The sequence below is a fragment of the Anarhichas minor genome, unplaced genomic scaffold (genome assembly GCF_050575085.1).
Source record: "Anarhichas minor isolate MPS153535 unplaced genomic scaffold, ASM5057508v1 ptg000017l, whole genome shotgun sequence".
Lineage (NCBI taxonomy): Eukaryota > Metazoa > Chordata > Actinopteri > Perciformes > Anarhichadidae > Anarhichas > Anarhichas minor.
Genome location: NW_027466463.1, coordinates 13,961,930 through 13,984,334, shown reverse-complemented (window position 1 = coordinate 13,984,334; position 22,405 = coordinate 13,961,930). Strand labels below are relative to the sequence as shown.

At 39.9% G+C, this 22,405-nt stretch overlaps 1 protein-coding gene across 1 annotated transcript in view; it reads left to right on the top strand.

Moving 5' to 3' along the window:
- The first annotated feature begins 7,810 nt into the window (after window positions 1-7,810).
- Window positions 7,811-22,405, top strand: part of LOC142951430 (zinc finger protein 385B-like) — a 31,784-nt gene continuing 17,189 nt past the window's right edge. Inside the window, exon 1 of the mRNA XM_076092959.1 lies at window positions 7,811-8,084. Coding sequence (XP_075949074.1) covers window positions 7,811-8,084 — 274 coding nt within the window. The remainder of the gene's footprint in view (window positions 8,085-22,405) is intronic.

The following is a 22,405-nucleotide window of genomic DNA, read 5'->3' as shown; positions in this document are numbered from 1 at the left end:
TCTGGCTGTCAAACGGTCTTACAGTGACAAACAGACACACAGGTGTGTGTGGTCAAAAGCATGTTTAACACTATATATTTGCTTATTGTATCTGAGGCTCTTCTGAAAGCTATTGTGTGTGTGTGTGTGTGTGTCTTAAGATACCAGTGGTCTAATTACAGAGCTGGCTTGTCAGAAACATGCTCCCTCTTTGTTTAACATTGGACCTAATCTCCTGCTACAGAGGTGTGTGTGTGTGTGTGTGTGTGTGTTATCTGGTGATTGCTGTGAGGTGTCCACAAGATGGATGCCAAACCAGTACAGACGTTTGTTGGGAATCTAGCCAAGCTTCCCCTGAGTGTGTGCGTGTGTTGGGGCGTGGGGGGAGATCGTTTTTTAGCATCTTGCGGGGACATCAATCTGTTTACACAGTCACATTATGGGGACTAGCGTTTTATTTGTGGGGACAAAAAGGGGGTAATTACACATCCCTATAACATAAATCATTACATTTTAGGGTGAAGGTTTAAGGCTAGGGTTAGGTCCCCCCCACCTCATTTTTGTTACCTGCTACATGTCATCTTTTCAATTCATGCAGACGGAGTATTTAACTTGAGGGAGAAATGCAGTGTAAGTATTTTGTTAATGCTACTAAAAGAAGTCTTTTTAAGTGGTCAAGCAAAAATTTGATATTCTGAAAAGGAATATAGTAACAATCAATTTTAAACCAAATTTAAATCAATAATTTGAATAGCCAGTTATGTTTGAATATCGCCACACAAATCGCGACACATCATCAGGAAGAGATGAACGTTTTTTCTCCACCGTCGCTCGCTACAAGGACACAAAATGGATCGTTTTTTGAACCAAAAAAGTGACGTGCGAGACAACCTTGCACCAGTAAAAGCTCCAAAGCGTGTGGTGAGGAAATATGACACTGAATACATCAAATTTTGATTCATAATGGCAGGCAGCGATGGGTGGAGTAAGCAGTATATTTATTTTCGTCATTACAGCTGACAGTGACTCATATTTACAACCCAGTTTTTTTTCCCTCCCTTTTTTGTCATGTTATGTTTTTCGTTCTTGCATTTTTTTTTTTTACAATCAGGAGTGGGCCGTAAGTTACAAAAGGCTGAAAACATTGTATGTCTCTTTCTTCATATTATGCACAACTATACGCACATACACAGTGTTGTCATCCCATGTTCCCAGAGTCCAAGGGAAATGTAGAGACTAAAAATATGCACCCTCTTAACAGCTCCCACTCACTTACCTAACCGAGTGAATCACTGCATTATATGAGTGGAACGTTTGCAAATGACCTTGTCGTAGAGATCTGACACACAGAATACCACTCGTGCTGCGGGATTATGTATGCCAACAAACCCAGTCGTGTCTCTATAGTACAAACAGTGTGTGCATACGTCTTTGCGTGTTGCTCTGAGGGTCATGGACTGTGTTTTTGAATGTTCATGGCTTGAATGCACCTGTGTGGCTCACTTGTGTGCATTTATACTTCATTGAGCCCTCAAGATGAGTCATGCATCTCCTTCGGTTCCTGCATACAGATCGTCATCCTTCTTCTAAATCCACCACAGAGAGAGAGAAACATCTTCACACAACTAAGAAAATATTTTGCTTCACCACTTTTTTTTTTTTTAAATGTGGTGTTCTTTATAAGGATTCCCTTTATAAGGAAATAATTCCGTAACCCTCATATTTGAGAAACTGCAACCAGAAAAATGTTAGTGCACGTGATCTGCCTCATACCACGGTTACAGCTGATAACGTCGCGATGGGACCGTCGTGGTTCCCCCTCAGGTTAACACTGCTGGCTCTGCTGTTGTTAGCACTGTTAGCTGCAAGCTGCAAGCTGCAGGCTTGTTCAGAGCCGTGTGGAGGCAATAGAAATAATCAGAATTTTGAATTTAGGACCTTTAACTAAAACCACAATCTTCCAAAGTGCTTTTGTGGCCTTGGTTGTTGAGTCTTGGCTTTTGAGTCCATGTTACACTCACCCAGAAACAGTTGACGTCATGTACTGGCCCCACTAATATAATAGACCTAGAATCCCCATTGTTCCCAAGACATGGATTCAGTACCCAGAGCAGCAGAACAGCAGCATGCAGAATGTAACCGATTACTGTTGAACAGGTAATTGTTTGTTTTCTGGGACTGTCAATGTCACAGTTTTAAGGTCTTAAAATAAAACTCTAAATGCTGAGTGAATGTGAAATGCACCACAGTTGAAATAGTATTAATGGATTTATTTCATCCACATTTCAGTGCAGAGATCAATACATTTTCTACAGCGTTCGCTCGCCTCCATACCGGCTCTCTGCAGAATTTGTAGTCTGCGTTGCCCACGTTTCTTCACCCGTCGTTCAGCAAAATGTGGCTCTTTTTGTCCATTTCTTTGCCTTCTCTGCACAAATTACACCATAATTGAGCTGCAATTTGTGTGAAAAGGGCTCCAATTCATGTTTTCAACGGATGTGCGGGGTTGCCTGGCAACACAACTGTAATTGTAGTCCACCTGTCGATCAGTTGTTCAGTATGTCTTTTTGACTGTCAAGACTGAAGAGACGTGTAGATGTTGGCGTTTTTTTTTTGTATGGGCTGAATTTCTTGCGCTTGGACACACCGACTCATCAGCCTGCAAATGGATCCTACGAAGTGTTTATTAGAAACATGACCAAGAATATTACTTATTTTCCTCCACCGTCCAATGGAACTGTGATGACAGGTGTAGCGACGAGGCAACTCGTATTGGCCTGAGTGTCTGGAACAACACTGTTTTTTTTAAAGAGCATGCTCATGCCGTCACATTCCGTTTACAGCTGACTTGCCTATAAATGCTGATAGTCCACCTCTTAACACATCTGGATTAGTCCTGTTCGTTCCAGGAAGTTTCCTAGATCGCAGACCAGAAAGAGCTGCAAGTTCTCAGGTTCGGGTGGATTAATGGGCCGCTGATGGATTTGTTCCGTCTTCATTCACTCAGGCCAGTCTAAACGGACGACTTGTTTCTCTGAAATATATTCTTCGGCCACGTTATAGTCGTGTGCGATTATTATGGATTCAACAGGCTTTGACTGTATGGGGAGAAACGGGCAGTTAAGGAACCAAAAAAAAAAACGACTTAGGCATGAAGCCTTTTTAGTGTAATAGATCTACAGTTGCAGGGACTCAAGTGTAGCTATATATAGAGTGCCATACTTACGAAGTGCCCTTGAGAAGATATATATACAATGATCCACATGTTGACAAGTGCTTTAATCATATAATGAATGTAATGGAACAAGATCTTTTTATACAGCTGAACGGGAGGGAGCACCTGTTAATTTGGAACCATTACTCAACTTTGTATATTCAGGAAGAAAACCTTTATGTGTGTTTTTATCCCAAATCAACTTTTTTTTATTCTTCACACTGCAAAAGCTTTTCTTCCCCTCATTTGTCAAAGCACAGTGCGAACCGTGTTTATCCCCGATGTGAAACCGGAGCACATGACGGCAGGCGGCACGTCACACAGACGGAGAGAGACGCTTGAAGGAAACTAGCTGAACAGGTCGCCATATTTATAGCTGCCTATGGCCTCTATCCACCACCCCACCTCACCAGATTAGCACTAGAATATGGAAAAAAGATAATAAGAAATGATATTTAGGTAGTGGCTGTAACTTTTTGTTTTCTTTTCATGACACTATCTCAGCTTTTTTTAACCATAGAATGAGACATGAAGACTAAAACCTTAGACCAGAGGTTCTCAACTTTCAGTTTTTGTTTAAAGTCTGACCTGCCGATTCTTCTTTTTGCATATTTCCTCCTAAGAAGTGTAATTGACAGCAAGGCTCCAAACTAACCTTTTTCACCACAGTCCCATAAACGTCTTGCAAAATAATTCAAACCTTCCTGAAATCAGTGTAAACTGTCAACAATTGTAAATATTAACCTTTTACTTTGTTAATATCATCATAGTGACTATTTGCATTAAACACACAATTCAAATGATCAGGAAATAAATGATTGTATGTATCAGGTGTTGCCATGTTAAGAGCCGTGTGGAGGCAATAGATATGCTCATCATTTTGTTTAAAGACAACCTTGAAATAAAGTCCCTTCCATTGTACACATGGTGTCCTTATCAGCAGTGCTTGAAGTGGAGAAAAAAAGTGCCAGTACTCTCCTTATTCACATGTTTACATTCTGAATTTGTACAATGAAAGAAAGATACTAGCAGATATTGGGTTTGGGGTTCCTCCTCCAGGAAAATATGAAGTTTCACATCATTTTGGATCATCACGCCCCAAAAAGCTTAACGAGAAAACTTACTATCACAGCCTTCATCTGAACATTTAGTTCTTCTGAAAATGTTTTTCCTAATAAATCATATTCTGTTGGCCTAAATCAGAAGTATAGTAGATTCAGAAAATGTTTAAATAATATTACATTAATTAGAAAAGAGTCCCGACAGCCTGTGAGAAGTAATAGTACGCCAAAGAGTAAAATGTACTGCACTGTGTACCAATGAGTACCGGCCCACTTCGAGCACTGCCAATGAGTAATATGTGAACCAGTCTTTTCCTGGTCTCATCCTACTATAGTACTTTGTGTCATGCTGATTTGTTTATGATTTCAACTTCATAAGGGTCATCAGGTCAGAGAGAGAGAGAGTACATGAAGCAGCATTTACGACCTTTGCATAAACATTCTTGGCTTTGTCTTTCAGCCAGACGGGCTGATGAGTGCTGGTATTTAAAGAGCCGCTGAGGCCAAATAGCTTCACTATTAAGTGGACAGCACAACAGATACTGCGTTAAGAGATAAAGGTACTGGCTTTGAAACAAAGTGCTTCCACGAGACATGGAGATCCTACTGCCAGCTCGCTGGGATTCATCTCCAACCACAGGGTCGCTACTGAGCTCGTTCTCCTGCATGGATGATAAACCCAGTAAGTTTATAAGTTTTTCTTTTATTCTTCATAAGATTATAGAGTCTCAGCTGCGCAGAATGGAATTATTTTTTCTTTTTGTAGTGAAAATAAACTTTTCGATTGATTGAATGACTAACATTTGTTTCAGAATGCCAGTAAATACAATTTCAGTTTCATTTATTGAAATAGTTTCAACACTGGGCAGCACTGATCTTTCCGTGGTAAGATTGACCTTAAAGTACTTTACGCACAAAATTACCATTTGTAAGTCGTTCCCTCACCACTTGTTACCTTAAATTCTCGAAGAAAACTTTTTTTCATTCGAATGCCTCTGTCTACTGTGAACGGAAAATCTGAAATCGGTCAAAAACTGAGTAAATCCTTGATGAATTGTAGTCAATGTAGGCCAGGTTTAACAACAGCAAAACTGTATCAAACTCTGTTTACCAACTCTCGTGCAGAAGTTTCATTTATCCAGCGTACATTTTGCCAAAGTTTGCTATTTAAAACACTTCCACCACGGACTCGCATGAGGCGGCGGTGGTGAAGGGTGTTCGCTCCGTAGCAGAGGACCGAGCGGTTCCCAGCTGCCCACTCAGGTGCCAGACGGACAGAGAAGCTCTGGCTGTGACACAAAGTGCCAACAGAAATCAGCAGCTGCTGGCCGGCTTGTTGTTTTATAACGGAGCCGTCAGGTGCCAACTCGACTCTAGCTGACCACATAAAGATGACGCGTGAGAGGAGCGGCTCAGGTGTGATGGAGGATTTACACATGAACGACTGGCGGTAATGTGCAGTATTTCGTAAATAATTGTGTAAATCGAACTTGTTAACTTGATTTGAAAACTTTTATTGATTTATGTGTTACCAATTTAACTAATAATATTGAGTTGGTTAACAGTTCTCTATATTCCAGTAAAAAGTTGATTGAAAGTTTGACAAAACTGCGCCAAACCTATGACGACTAAACAAACTCTATTCACCAATGAATAGAATAAATGGTTCAAAACTTTGGAAACAGCTAGTACAGTAAGTGAGATTATTTGTAAAAAATTAATAAATAAATAGAATTATAGAATTCTTTTTTTAAATAGTCTCTCTCTGGATACTAAATAATTTTGGCCTAAAATCTCTTCAGTCTAGAAAATCATGGCATTGATTTTGTTGTTTATTTTTTTATTCATATGGGGATAGTACATAATAATCAACATTGCTATCTTAAAAACAATTGATTTTATAATGTGATTGATGGGTTACTTCAACCGCTACTTTTCAATACAGACAGAACACATAAAAACATTTGTGTCACAAGAATTGACGGGAAAGGTTCAAAGATTAAGACTAAACTGACTTCTGGTAGTTTTACCTTCCATTCCAGCTCTGAATTGAGGGACCATGTCGATGCAAACCCCGTTAAAGTGAATTAGTCGGCTCACACCTCCCTCTGACTGACCCTGTCTGCTGTCTACACATCAATACTGTTCTGTGATGGCAGACCGTTTACCGACAAAAGACTTTAACACAAGTCTGAGTTGTTATCCAGCAGCTGTGTGGCAAACAGCCAGAGAGCAAAATCATATTTTGTGCCTCGGCCTCCAACTTGTTTGGGCCGGGAAACGGTGATGAATAAAAAAAACAAAAACATTTAAATTTAAAAAAAGGACAAAATTCACATGTGTTCTCATGAAAATTGTATTTGATCTTCTGGACATTTGGATGGCCAAAAAAGTAATTTGAAGACATCAATTTGGGATTGAAAATCTGGATTTTCTGTAAAAGTACAGAACAGCAAATGAAAAACATTTCCCAATTCTGTTACTAGAAAATGTAATCCAGTCTGGATTACGTCTCCTTTAAAAGATGATTGCTGGTCCATATTACAGCAGTGTGACATTAACATAATCCTGAGGCGACACCTTGGTTTGAAACACTCTCATGTCCCTGTCCACTGCGAGGCTGTAGTATAACATCATTCAAATAATCATGGAGATGGGCTGCAGGCTTTGAAGTGCTGGTCGGAGGCTGATGAATTCCAGTGAACACATTTCCCTTTCCACTTTCATCTTTCCAACAGTCAAATTGAATTTTCAGAACGGCAAAGATGTTCACCAGTGAAGGCCTCTCATTGGTGGGGGGGGGGGGGGCTGCATTCAGTGAGGCGGAGGATAAAATGTCCAGCTGCACGAGGACTTAACTGATGCCATTATCATGTGAACCGCACCAAAACAAAGAATCCAGCTAGACTTTGGGCGACATTTCCACATTCACAGCAGAGCTCGCGGTTATGGCTGCAGATTGATTCATGCCGTCAGTCTGCCGCAATCGCTCAGCCATTACAGGTATTAAGGCTGTGTGCTCGCACAAAGAAACATGTCGCTTTGTGTACCCCGAGAATCGGATTCATTATCTGATAAATAAAGAGAAGCTCTGCAACAAGAGACTTATCTACAGACTCTCTGATGTAATGCTGTGATGTGTGCCAGAGATAGGCCATTCTTTTCAGCTGATGCATGTTTTAGGGCTGGGCTGTTCTAGAAAAGACCTGCTATACCGTCCTCTTAATTTGAGCCCTTTTAATAGGACGACATATAGAAATTTGTAGATAAATCCAAATGAGGAGCATCTTTTATCTGCCTCAGAAATCACTCTGTTTGGTCAAACGAAATATCAAGCACTTTAGTGGTGGCGCACATATAATTGCAGTTTGAATCTCACTAAAGAAAAAGACCAATACTCCTCTGCTCGGAATGGAGCCATGCTGCGCTGTTGCCCCCCTGTGGATACTTTAACAACATACATTTTGAAGAAATGTCTCACATTGGGAACTGAATTGTTTCGACAGCACATGAATTGCTAAAACTTGGCTAATGGCCTTTTTTCCTTTCTCCAGATATGAAGCGTCCAAAGAGCCCCGACTGTCTGGACAGCAGCCGTCCTCCCAAGAGCCAGGAGGGACAGGAGGAGGACATGGAAGAGGACGATGAGGAGGAGAGGAAGGTGGCAGCAGTGCACAGGGCCAAGCGTGAGCGACGTCAAGGCAGCAGCAGTGCCACTATGTGCCGGGTGTGCAACATACAGCTGAACTCCAACGCCCAGGCCCAGATCCACTACAGAGGGAAGACGCACCAGAGGAGGCTGCGCCGACTGGCGAAGGCCGTCAGCGCAGGTAAGGATGCTCCGATGCTATTTTCTCTATACGCATTTCACTTACCTGTGCAAAAGTTGATATTCCTGTTGATTTACTGTGGATTAGGAGAATTATTTAGTTTAAGATCATGGCTCAAAAGCAGCGACAACAGAACTTTACACTTTATTATTGCTTTGTAAATGTATCCTACTAGAGCTGTTGAGTACATCACATATCTTCTCAAATTATTATAGAGATTTCTTTAAAAAAATTAGCAATGTTCATTAGTTATACTTGTAATGTATATAATGCAGTCCAGTACAACAGCTCTGCCTCATATTCTACTTTGGCTTAAAGTGGCCAGTTTTCCGTGAGGTGTTAATTCAACCACATGTTTATTACTGAGGTCGTAGTTAGTCGTGGTGTTGTGCTGGACTGTATTATATAAAAAGAAGTTTCTGATATTCGTCCTCATGTTTGTAAATTGGGCCAAACATTAAAAAACACTTATCGATATAATGCAGTAGGGACGTTGTAATCCGATCTCAAAGATCGGTATCGGGGCCCGATCACAGCAAAACACTCACCATGAGATTGTTTATCTGTTATTCAACTCATTTATGTGAACTTGTTTTAGTTCACACAGACACACAGCGGCGGAGAGCCGACAACGATCACATTCGCCACGCCACTGCAGGTGGCAACAATAGCCCTGCGAGCAAAAAGCCCCAAAAAAGATAATTTATTAATGTAATCCGCACAAAATATGTTCAGACAACGACAAAAATAAACACTCAATGTAATACAGTTCATTCAGGTAACACAGGCTGCACCGAAGCAACACTGGAGGACACTTTTAAAGGGAGAGTGAAAGAGAGTGACAGCAACAAGGCTAAAAAGATTTATTTCATATTTAATTTAGGACTGGACGTTATGAAGAAAATCTAAATCGATATTGCGACGATATGATAGGGTTTGATGCTCTCGTAAAATATTTACACAATGAGATTTTAATAAATAGTTTCTTACTTAGCCCTGTGGTTTATTTTTGAATCTGTAGCTTGCAATGCGGTTTAATTCTGTACTTCAAAAGTGAGTCATATTAAGATGGCGATCAAATGAGATTAAGTGTGAGCTTTAGCAGACAATCACCATTTTAATTGACATTTCAAGGCAAATTAAAACAACTTACAGAAACACATAGAGGCCAGGAACTCCCAATTGAATGGACATTTCGAAAACCACTGGTGTAACTAATAACAATAATAATGGCTCAGTCCTAGTAAGCCACGCCAAGGAGACATCATGTGCAATACCAGTGCCCTGCTGGAGCATCTAAATGGAACAAAGCCACGTTCACAATTACACCTTTTCATGCATTGAAATGTCTGCTCTTGAGGATGTCAATTGTTGCTTGAATCCCAAATATTGTGATGTTTTGTAATAAAGCAGCTGAAAATGATAATTTACCAGTTATTGCTAGAGAGGAACAACATTGACCACCATTGTCTGAAAGACTCATAAACTGCCTCAAAATGACCATAGCTTTATCAACAACGCTTGCAGTCTGAACAAAACCGAACATTATGAACTTCTCCAAATTGCTATTTACTGCAGGGCCGCTGTACTGTCAGTGGTTCTGTTGTTTTTTCATCCGGAGTGTTTTAATCATTTTTTCCTCCATAAGAGGGTCTGTTTACAAGTGCTAGAAAAATGTCTCTTTGTTTTTCATTCTCATGCTTGTTGGTGCTGGAGTTTGATATGAAGTGCAGGTGCTGGGTCTGGCTTTTACACTGTTATCTGCTCCATAGACTGAAGGGTTTATGCAGCATTAAAAAAAAAAAAGAAAAAAAGAAAAAATATACGATTTGGAGCCACCCACAACCTGTCAGAAAAGCTTTGCTTCTTCTTAGCAGTGACTATGCAAGTTGTGCAAATACAAGCTCTTCAGCAGAAGTTGTGCTGTATAGTTCAACATGTAATAGTCTTGCAGCAGACCCCGAAACTTTACCCTGATACCTAACACACTTTGTTGAGTCAGAGAGTATACTAAAACACCTCAATCACGATCTTGTAATTGTTCACATTTGCAAACCCTGACGAGCTGTTGTGCATTCAGTATATTTCCTCTTCCAGAAGAACCCCTCGCCATTTCCAAGCACTTTCTGCACACCTGTTTTGATGACGAGGGGCCATTAATCACCTTCCCTCACCACCACCTGTGTCACTCTGCCACAGTGACCCGCTTGATCAATCAACACTCAGACTGGCCAATGAGATGGCACTTTTTAATGTTGATTTATGAGGCTGTCTCTCTCTGTCGGCTTACCACACATATTTAGCTGTTCCAATCTAACACAGGGCATGAAATTGAATTAATACTTTATCCATTGTTTAATTTCTCCCTCACTTCAACCTCATTCTGTTATCATCAGAATGTTATTGACTATTTCTGTGTCAGATAATAGCTTTTGCAGATCATCATTCATACTTAAAAGTGTTAGACTGATCCAGAGCACAAGCCAATTTTGGCCTGTATTTATCCACCTTGTGTTTTTGACTTTCTAGGGTCTTTGGTGCTCAAAGAGGCTTTTCTGTGAATGTTAACTTCTGTTCTGGCAGGTGAATAGAAGTGACTGGTGACACTCTATAGGGTGGTAGAACTCCCTATTGAGTGCTGCAGGGATGACATAGTTTTGCAGGCCAACCCTAGAAGTTAGCACTGCACCGGTTGTTTCGACAAAAATGCCAGTTGGAAACAATAATTTGGAATTTTGCGGAAAAAAGGCTCTGTGTTAACCACGGACCTTATTTAACCAAAAAAGCTATTCAAAAAACCCATTGACTTTAAAGATGAGGAAACCTGGAGTGCAAAACCTAATTTCCGGCTTTTATGACTCATTCCTGCAGCACTCTATCATGCACTTATTACCAGTTTTTGGACACAGCCAAGATTTTTAGTGCCAGGGGAATTGGCCATTCAAAATTGGGTGAAAATGTAAAAATCCAAAGCTATCCATCAGTTATGATGAAGACGGATTGTTAATCATTGGAGACATCTTCTAGCTGGAGTTAGTTCATGCTGTTTGCTTAAATAAACCAAAAGTGAAGCCAACAGCAGAAAGAACAATGAGGTGCTAAACCATAGGTGGTTTATGTGTTGTATATTTATAAGGCAATTTCTGCTAATTGTTAGCATGCTAAAACATTACCCACAACAGAAGTGTTGCTTTGTCTCTGAGAATTGGATTTAGGTCATACTACAATTCACAAAAATCTGGATTTTTATATCCACATGACATCATCATGCAGGCGGCATGCAGCTCTCTGCAGTGGCTTCCTCTGTGATGATAGACCTGACACAATTTATTTATCGTTATTACTCATGGTATTAAAATATATTCTCATTAGCTCGTTTGTACCCGCAATTTGATCGGATCTCTCTATATTTTACATATTTTTTTATAGTCAGTATTCATAAAGACCGTTTCAAGTACACTTTATTTTGCCAATTTTCCCTTGTACAATCAACACAATGCATACTCAAAACCTGCATAATTTATGTAATTGGGTCACAGCTTATGTCTGATTGTGGATAGCTGTTGCCCATCATTTAGACTGCATTGGCATATTTATTTGACTGAAGAGATTTATTATCTGGAGAACCATACGAGTGTCACAACAATCTGAGAAAGTGTGAATGTGACAGCAGGGAGCCATTTGTTCTCTCAGATAAAAATGATGACCTTACGGACACATTTCTCTAAAACAAGGGGGGGGGGATTGTTTAGGAAATACTTCCCTACTATAATAAACACTCTTTAATATGCAGAAACCTTTTTGACATTTTTTTTTTCCATTTTGGTGGAGGGCATTGCAAACATCCATTGTTCATTGTTCGTCATTGCATGCCTTTCACAATGCACCTGGGTTGAGAGATTAGACATCAACAGCATCAGCACCGACAGCGTTTAAACACCCGACCTGCTGCAGGCCACACATGTCAGAGCTATCTCATCCAATAATTGATAGTTAAGATGAGACTCACTCACGGGCAGCTTGTGTCGGTCCCTCAGGGTGAAGGGCCTCTCGTTTCCTCACACGGGGGACGGAGTGATTTCACACCGGCCGTGTTTGAACTGGTGAAATGAACCCTACAGTGTTTAGCCCCTTTTGTTTGGGGTTGTTGTGAAATTGACAATACCACAGTCAAACAACTGCCGGTCCTAAAAATAGCCGTGAAATGGTTTTATGTGGAGCAAAAATGCAACTAGACCAGAGGCAGAAAAACAGCCTGTAAATTATCCTTCTAAAGACAGAGACCGACTAATTTACAGTGTTCTGTACTCCTTTGTCATATTTTAACCTGCAACATATGTATTTTTAAAATAATATTATTAATATATATAATTGGCATATGAAAATGGCAGCCAGACATATCTTTTGCTAAACCTTGAGAATAAATAGGACACACAAATGGCATGTTTTAAACAATGTCTCGCACGCCATTCTCTCTGTTGCCTGTTTAAAAGTAGAAAGAAGAAAAGGAGGATGAGCCAAGTCAATTAAGTGTTAGTATAATTCAGTCTGTGCCGCGATGAAACCAGCCTAATAATACCCGGTCCCTCCCCACAGCTGAACTAGCATTGCCTTTATTTAGTCGCATGAAGTGATTGCTGAAATGAAAAGCGATTTTAATAGGGTGCTTCTCACTGGGGGCCTTTTGAAAAGAGATCGGACCGGAGCAGTTTCCCTTTACTGCACTTAGCACTAAGCTGCTGAACCACTGGAGTCGTTTCAGTTCAGAAGTTACGGTTTTCAACTTTTCTGTATGATGTGTGTTTGTGTAGAGGTACAGGCAGTGGGCACCAGATGTTAAGTGCATTTAGGTTAAATTTTCTCAATTTAGTGTGCAGCTAAAGATAATAGCCCCTTTCAGAGATGCACACCTTTATGTTAATCTGACGGCAATCTGTTGGTTAAAAAAAGAACAAACATTTGCCCTTAATTTCTGCGTTTACCTTCGAGTCCCATGAAATGGCCAATCTGAATGTCACGCCTACAACACTGTCCTAAAGACAGCACTGCTCACAATGCTGGGTGCTGGTTTACGGGGGTATTTATGCTGCCTGGGAGGAGGTACAACCTTAAAGGATAAAGTCAGGGAACAAAAGGTTATTGTGCGCAGTTAACACCACAGATTACATGACTGTAACATCATTGCCAGCAGGCTTACCCTGCAAGATGTGCACTGATATGTATCTTTGGCTATTTTTAGGAGTGTATATACGCGCTGTGCACGCACCACTAAGTTTCAGCGTAACCTAATGTGACTGTACTTGGAGTTCCAGTCTTCTTCCATTTGATTTTGTCAAATTTAGACTGTTCAAACACGCATCCTAAATCAAACCTGAAAATGATGTCCGTGAGAGAGGTGACCTGCAACAGTTCCTGCACCCCTTATAACAATCTTCCCACTGAAAGGGAACATTTAGCCTTTCTTCTTTCTGGAACAAAGCTTCCCCTCACTAATGGAACATCTATACATTTCTCAAGAGCTCCACTGCAGACTTACTTTGCGTAATGCTTTTTATTCCTTCTCCTGTATACCAACATACAGTAAATACATGGTACAACAACAAAAAAGAACCATGAAAGCGGTATGTCTACAGCCACACACAGAAACGCACATGCATGCTGAAACATACTGTGTGAGCTTTGAAGTAGGACATTTATCAGCTGGAGGTTTTTTGCTGCTTGGCCTCATTTCATACAGCAAAGTCTGCTGAGCAAAAAGCAGCCATTTTTAAGACGTCACTTAATTTGTCATCGATGGACATTTTGCACAGACTGAAGGTCTGCAGGAAGGAGTGGAGCTGGAGACGGAGAGACAGAATAAAGGGGGGGGGGGGGGGGTGTTGGCCAGTATTTCCCAGTATTTTTGACTTAGCTGTTGCCATTGATGGCACCAAAACCCTCAGGGACTGGCTGTGTCATATACAGGTCAATGAAAGTCTGAGAAATTACCCAGAGAGCTGAAATCTGAATTCTAGACCCAAATAATATAAAAAGTTCCTTTTTGGTATTTTAGGTGGCAGTGCCTGTGAGTTGTGTTTGTGAGAAGAATATCCTGCATATGAAGCAAAATCTGAATATTGGAGTCATCTTTGTAGTAAAATAGCCACTTTTCGAGATAAGTCTGTCTTTAATTTCTTAGGAATAGTAGTGGTGTAGTACAAAAACTATACGCATGTATGCAATGGGCTGCGATACTGTTATAATACAGAAAAAAAAGGTTTTGGGAGGGGAATTAGATTTAGAGCAAAAAGGCTTTGTAAATCATTTCCCTCTCAGTTTCTGTCTCCCTTTACCAAGTCAGTGATTTCCATAAGTCACGTGGCATGTCAATCAAACACACCTACAGAGTCCATATAGGTAAATAGAAGTATGCATGTTTAGTAAGTCCACAGCTAGATGAAGGCATGCAGTGTGTAGCCGACACGCAATCGTTCTGCTGGAGGCCGTCTCCCTGCACAAGCATTTGAATGCAGCCGGCTGAAATCAAGTGTATAACTGTCAGAATTCGTCAGTGTTGTGCTTCCACACCACACTTATTCAAGTGGACAAGGAGCCAGCAAGGAGCGCACAGAGCAGACACAAGCAGCGTGTGTGTGCGTGTGTTTGTGTGTGTGCCTATGTGTGTGTTGACGACACTTGTATATGACATTTGAGGCCAGGGTTTCAGGGCAGTCTATGAGAATAATTGTGTTTATTTGAGGTGATTATAGTGACGGTGGAATGAATAACAATGCATTGAGGGCCTGACCTCCCCAGCAGTGCGTTCAAGTCTCCGTGTTGCCTTTACAAATATCTAACTATATGCTTCTGGAATGAGTCGAGTTCTCAGATGCAGGGAAACTCTCCTGTTCTTCAGCAATTAAAAGCAGTAAGCAGTGAATCTTAAGGTTAATTCATACTCTTGATATTTAGGAACATAACAACAGAAAACTGGTCACAAACTCTAAGTTCTCCGATCCTTTACTCAGTTAAATTTGTACTTTATGCCACGAGAGCACCCCCATGCATATTTAATCTTAATCTGCATATATCACACAAAAGGGTTTGATATTCACCGCAGAATCAAACTCTGCTCTGCAGTGTGTCAATATACAGTAATCATCCAAAGATCAGTCCGCAAAACGAGCGAGCTATTAGGTGAACAATAATCTCTCCCACCTGCTCATTAAAATAAACACTCTGATGGAGTTGCACGCTGTCGGTTGCTTGATCTCAAATAGTTTTAAATTAGCGTTGAGTGGGGAACGAGCTGTCCTATCAATATGTTAAGTTATGATTTATATTTTTGTAACTCGTTACAGAGTGATAACCCTCTTTTGCATGGAAGCATTGGAAGATTGACGTCTACTGATAATGTATCTAAAAGATGGATGCAAATGAGTTATGCTTTCATTATAAGAAAGATAATATATTTGCATGACTACACGTTATTTTTTTCAAATGAATTACTTTTTGCAATATACTGTCCATACTATCATGGATGGCAAATATACATAATTCCTGGTTAAAGACGAATATAATTCTTTCAATATTATGAATGTGTGATTTCTGTGTGTTGCATGAGTGGTGAGACATAACTGCCCTCACTATTAGCGACCCTATACTTTAGACCATCAGATACTTGTGTGGTATAAGTAGCCTAACTGAACTTGATGCAACAAATCACAGTTTAAGAATAAATAGCAAAATAGAATACATCTTTAAACCATTAATAATGCTTCATTAGAGATTAATGCAGTTTTCCAACAAGTTAATTTAAGGATAAATTCAGCGTTTCACTCAGTAGAGCACTGATGTTAACCGCATCGTTAAGGCAGACGAGCATTATCTGGAAAACATCACGTTCCTTCACTTTACGTGGAGCTAAAATAACATTGAATTATGTTAAATCTTGTTCACTGAATAAGAAACCTTAGATTAGATTAAAATGTTGCCCAACTGTTTGCTGACTCTTCTCTACTTGTGCTACTGTTACACATCAGAACGCAACATTTGAGCCATTTCAGCCACTCATCAGAAATGACATGTAAAAATGTATGAATGAGAAACTGGGGTTGAAATGACTTGCAGTAGCAGGTTAACTTTCACAACACAAAAACTGAGATTTGATGTAGAAAAACTGTAGAGCAAATAAAATATTACTCCACTGCTTACTTTGGCTGAACCCTAATCCAATACTGTTTAATTATGATGGTGATTATATATCATTTACACTGAAGCGTTGGTGGCAAAAATAATGACTATGTGCCGCATGATTGACTCAGGTATTTTGATTGAAAGCTCTGCACACTCAACCTATTGGAAATGTAAACAGGAGCGTAGAAATAATGTATTCTAATCAAGTACGAGCTTGCAATCAGTCAGCACAAAGACCAGACTGCAGTATCTGATGTAAACGTATAAGGTGTATCGTTTGGATGTGGTTTGAAAGCTTTTAAAGCGTTGTGCCCATGATGTTGATAACTTTGGGGAACAACGTAGCACAGCTGCAATTTTAAGCAGAACAGAAAACCGATTGATAATTGTTGTCAAGTAATGGCAGGAAGGAAATTACATTTGAATGTCCTAAAGGAAGCATGCAGGTGTGAACCCTGAATAGAAATTGGTGCTGGGAAGAAGAAGAACGGGGAGAGAGGTGGGATGTTCATGTTGTTGATAGCCAGTCCCATGCCAGCGCTCTCTCTCTCTCTCTCTCTCTCTCTCTCTCTCTCTCTCTCTCTCTCTCTCTCTCTCTCCCCCCTCTTCCTCACTCACTCTCTGTTACATACTGATGCACACAGAAGAATAGACACTTGCTCTACAGACTCTCACCATCACACTCTCAGCCTCTTTTCCTTCTCCGCTGTTTCTCAATCCGCCCCGCTGCCGTTTCTCTCCTTCGTCTCATTAAGGGCGCCGTGATCAGCGGAGCGCGAGGCTTTTTAATTGAAGCACATATGTGTGTTCGTTCTTTAGCTGCGGCAGGTTGGCTCACGGCCAAAAGATGTGTGGTTGACCGAGAAAGGAGCTCACCTCAGTCAGAGAATCAAAGGGGAGGACAGATAGACGGAGAAGGTTATCTGCAAGGAGGCACTTTTTTGGGGGGTTTTCTTTTTGCTCAACTTCTCTGATGGGAGATAAACTGGCAGCAGGCGCTTAAGTCAAATACAGAAGAAAGTGGCGAGCAGAGGAATCAGAAAACACGTGGAGATGGTGTTCGGTAAGACCATTTGTTTACTCTTACGGTATGTGTCAGTACCACTTATTTATGGGAATACAATAGTCTAACAAGTAGCTGAGGTTTTATCCGTCTTGAGATGTGTTGTTTTTGTGCATCAATCTGCGTAAATGCATGCGAGTGCTCCCCTGTCAATGTGTGTCTTCACATCATTGCTCAAGGGCAGGCTCAGTCTCCTGCCTACCATCTGCCCTCATTCAGTTCCTCTGCATCCACAATGAGTCCCTCGTCTGTTTGTTTTTCTAATTGACCCCCTTTTGATGAAGCCAAGTGTGGAGTTCAGACCAATACAACACGGTGGCTCCCAGATGTGTCGAGTCATTTTAAAGCCACACAAGAGCCGCGTTGATATCACTGCGCAGATTGCTGGAAATTATGTCTTTGCCTCTCAAGGGAAATATGCCCAGATTAGCTCGCATAATTGGAACCTGTTAAAGATAAAGGCAGTGTGGGGATTTTTCTTTTTCTTTTTTTCTGCAAAGGAGCAATATGCTGTTTGCATTCAGAGTTTTTTAAATTCAGAACTACTTTAACCACTTTTATTTTCCCAGCACACGTTGGTACATCACCAGTTCATAGTTTGACCTCCAGATAAGTGGATGCAAATGAAAGAGTAAACAAGAGTTCAATATGGATGTGTGGTAGATATGGTAGAGCTGAGATGATTAATCAGCAATCTATTTTGATAATCTATTAATCATTTCAGTCACTTTTCAAGCCAAAACACTAAAGGTAGCAGATGTTCTGCCTGTATATGTTTTATATCGCTTACAATTGATTGTCTGAGGGGTTTGGACTGTTGATTGGACATAACAATTTAAACATGTCACCCTGGCTGTGATGGGTTGTGATGGGCAGTTGTCAATATTTTATAAAGAAAACAATTGATCAAGAAAATAATAAGCAGATTAATCCGTAGTGAAATCAATTGTTAGTTGCAGCCTTAGACAAAGGTTTGTGTTTTTCATTTTGGATGAACACTGAGGCAGACATTATTGTAGTCATTACATGATGAGGATGAGAAAGAAGTACCATTTCCCATCTCATAGAGTTAACATATGGCGCAGGTTTAAATTATGTGTATACATTATATACTTCAGTGGCTTATGGACACATACACACTGCGCCGTGTGTGCCTGGATAGAAACTACTAAGAAGTGTCTCTGTGTGCCAGCTCTGGATGCGTTCTTCTTTAAATGGCAGATTAGAGAGATCAAAGGGAAACAGTTGGAGAGGAGATAACTGTAGCGTTTTGCCTGGTGGCCATGCTGCAGCTGTCCCCACCCCTCCACCCCTCGTCAAGAGCTGCATTTGGAGGCTGCAGTGACGGCATATGTATAGAAATCTTATTCTCTGTTCAGTATAACATGCAAGAGATTTAATGATGTGTAAAAATCCTAGAATAACATTTATTCCTCAGCTTTGAGATTTATATTTTTCTATTCTTTTGTTGATAGCTCGTCGACATAAAATGCTATGTAGCACAGCAGAGATTACATTAGTGTAATAACACATATTACGAGATCTGTTTCCATGGACAATACCACGTGATGCACACATAGAACGACACTGTGACTAGTTTAGGTAATTGCGTGTTCACAATTGGAAATGAACTGCGTCCGGTGGTGTAAGACGCCTAAAATGTGAGCGCTACGTGGTTGGTTCGAGTCTGGCTGTAGATCGAAATGTTTATTTAGCTCTTTTCAAAAATATAATATTCCAAAACGCAATAGAAAACATGAAAAAGAGAACTAGTATGATGAAGCTAAACAGGGATTACAACAAGACACAAGACTGTTAATGCGCAAACATTTGGTAGAAAAATGTAAAACAATTTATTAAAAATAGACTCAATAAAATATTCAGGACCGAACAATAAAACGGGTTAAAAGTGAATTTTCAACAAAGATGTATAACATAACCAAATGCATTCATTATGACATTGTAAAATAATTTATTCCAGTATTTGGGGCATGTTGTCCTTTCCCTTTCAGTTGACTCATCAGCCCACTGTTCCCCCTCCTGTTGCCCTCTACTGTCAACTAACAAATGCTGGAAAATGTTAACATGTTAATTTAAAAGAGAAATACTGAAAATGGGTTGTGATTATAATGAATATATAATCACAATGTGTGACACACACAGGCTGGCTTGAGTTGTGACATCTAACCTCTTTAGTCCCTTTTTAAAAGAGTCAAACAAAAGTCTAAACTTGACTAAAATCCTATTTGTGTTTGTGCAAAGCCCTACTGTGCATTTTCATAATAAAATGCATTCTACCACCAACACACATACTAAATATTTATTATATATCAGAGGTTAAAAACACCACAGAATTGCTTTAAATTGCAAAAAAATAATAGTTGTATGAAATAACCTAATGGAGCTAAACATGAAGCTGTTTAAATGATTATCTTATTTGATTGCACCTGAAGTATAATAAAGTTAATTCTAAGTAAAAAAAACTAGACCGTGTTGAATTTCCATCATCAGGACAATCATTACAATCATCATGTGAGTGATTTGGAAAAGCTGTCTGCATTTTTTTCTCAGTTTATTTAGTTTGATTGCTAGTTTTTCCACTTAAAAGGATTCAACAAAATGTAACGTAAAGTGATTTCCGTATATGTCGTCGTGCCATTTTAAGTTTTTTAAGCATATTTTGATGATTATCGGAATAATATTGTAAACCGCAATTATTTTGGCCAGGACAATCATGACAGGAGATCTTCATATCGCCCCATGCCTACCTACAACTTAAGCAAGTGTGATATTATGCTCCATCAAATGAACTATGAGATATCTGTGTTCTGTGGGGATGGAGAGAGAAAGAAAAAACAAGTCCTTATTTTTGTTATAATGTGATGAAGATATTCAACATGTTTGACGAGACAGAAGTTCATTAGTCAGTTTGGTGGGACCATTCATTTTCCTGATGGGGCTCAAATTCACTATCCAGCAGCGTTAATGACTCATTATTCTAATCATAGGGTAATGAGTATATAGAACAGTATGGTTTTAATTGCAATAGTGATGGTGCAGATTATCATAGAGAACAAATTTAATTAGGCTACTACTCTGACTTGGTGCCTTGTGTCGTTGAACGCTTTTTAAATTTGTTTGTGCCACAACAGTATCTAAAACACCTGTCATTAAGAATAATTTTCTGATTTGGATCTGTCCAGTAAAAAGTGCATAATATGAGATTGGGAGCATTTTGATTGCCTCTCAGCGGCTCTCAACATGGCGATGCCTGAGCCGGTGGCACGTAACTAACAGTACAACCTACAGCAAACGTGCTGAAACAGCTAACAGTGTTTACCTGACGGGGAACTGGAGGGTGTGTGCTATGCTTCTGTGTTTAGGACAGATAGTGGCATTATTGAGTTTTAAAACATCACAAGATGAAGATTCGTGGAAGGATTTTCTCTTCAAAATCATATCAAACTTCTAGTTGTACATGTAGAAGCTTAGAGTGACTCACATCATGCATTTTTCCAAATGTGCCCTGGGAATGGAGCTGCATGCCAAGACCAACTACATTAAGTCATTTTAATGGTTTAGACACATGCCATGAATTTCATGGTTTTTGCCAAGAGCTCATGCAGCCTGAAGATATCTGGTAACCAGGACTGTGACGGTGATCTCAGGGGTCTGTAGAGGCCATGTGGGACTGTCTGTTGGGCACACAGAGAAGACACTGAATGGTTATTTCAGTGCATTACAGATTAAATCAGCTGCTGTGTGGCTTCAATGATTCAAGTAAAATGAGATTTCTTTATTTTTTACAAAGGAGAATGCCTGAATTAAAAAAGCACATTAAACCCTACAACACCAGCAATATCTGTAAGGTCTGAGAGAACCATACAGAATGGTGGAGAAGAGAATTAGCATTGGGCAAATTGATTTTAACTTGTTTTTTTTTCATCAGATTTAACTCTAAGAGCCTAGGCCTGCTAATTAAATGATATTTCTGGGTTTGCAATATTAAAGCATTTTGCATTAATAAAACAGAAACACTTGTAAATTAGCTGTACAACAGTTCAGCAGCTCATCAACCAAACTAATGGCTATGTGAACAAACCCTTAAGGGCGTTCAGACAGAAAGCAAAGCAAATTGTCACCTTGCGTCATCTGACATTGTAATAGTCGCATAGTACATGGAGGAATCGCTGCTCACCAATGTCGGTCTGGAGGAAGATATTTCCACAATGTCTGGTCAGATTGTCGTGAGATTTAGTGTGAATATTTTCACTTAACTCTGAAGATTATTTTAGTGGCATCCTGACCTTTTGTCTAGAACCATAATTTGTTTGCTGTGGGTACTTATGGTCCATCGAGGATGAATGTTTTGATGTTTTTGATGACCTTTTTTCTTTTCGAGTCAAACTCACGCCTAAAATTGTACACGGTCACAATCTGAGCATATTCAAGTTCCAGGAAGAATAACATGAAAAGTGAATCTATACCATTTTTAGACTGTTAGTCGTACTGTATCACATCTCTGGTTGGTTTTCATTTTGCACTTACCTGACAAAGTCTAGTGTCATTTGCCAAATGAAAGGGTATCCAGTTCCACTACAAAACTAAACAGTCAGTCTAACTGGGATCCAGTACACAGGGGCAAAATGAGAATTTGTTGTGTGCATTTTATGTGTCACCACCATTGGGTAATGGACTCTCGAGGACACTGATGCTCCTTCCATGTCCTTCAAACAGAAGTTGTTAGCCTGTGGCTCGGCCTCAGTCTGAATCCCGCTGGTCTGCATAAACTGTGAGGTTACTCAAAATCATTCCTTAGATGTGTAAAAACCAAGACTATTTCTAACTTTTGAAGTTGGCTTTGCAGTATGCCTACTTCCTGCTGGTTGCCGTACATGAACGGCTGCTGACAGAGGAGAATTAATCTCTCTTTGGAGTGATGACAATTGTTACAGAAGCTCTTAAATAGCTCAAATGTTGCACATACTTCAATTTAAGATACACGCGAGCATGCACGCTCACACGCAGTCACACACTCAAACTACACACTGTCAGCAAAATGCATTCACGTTTTGGTATTTGC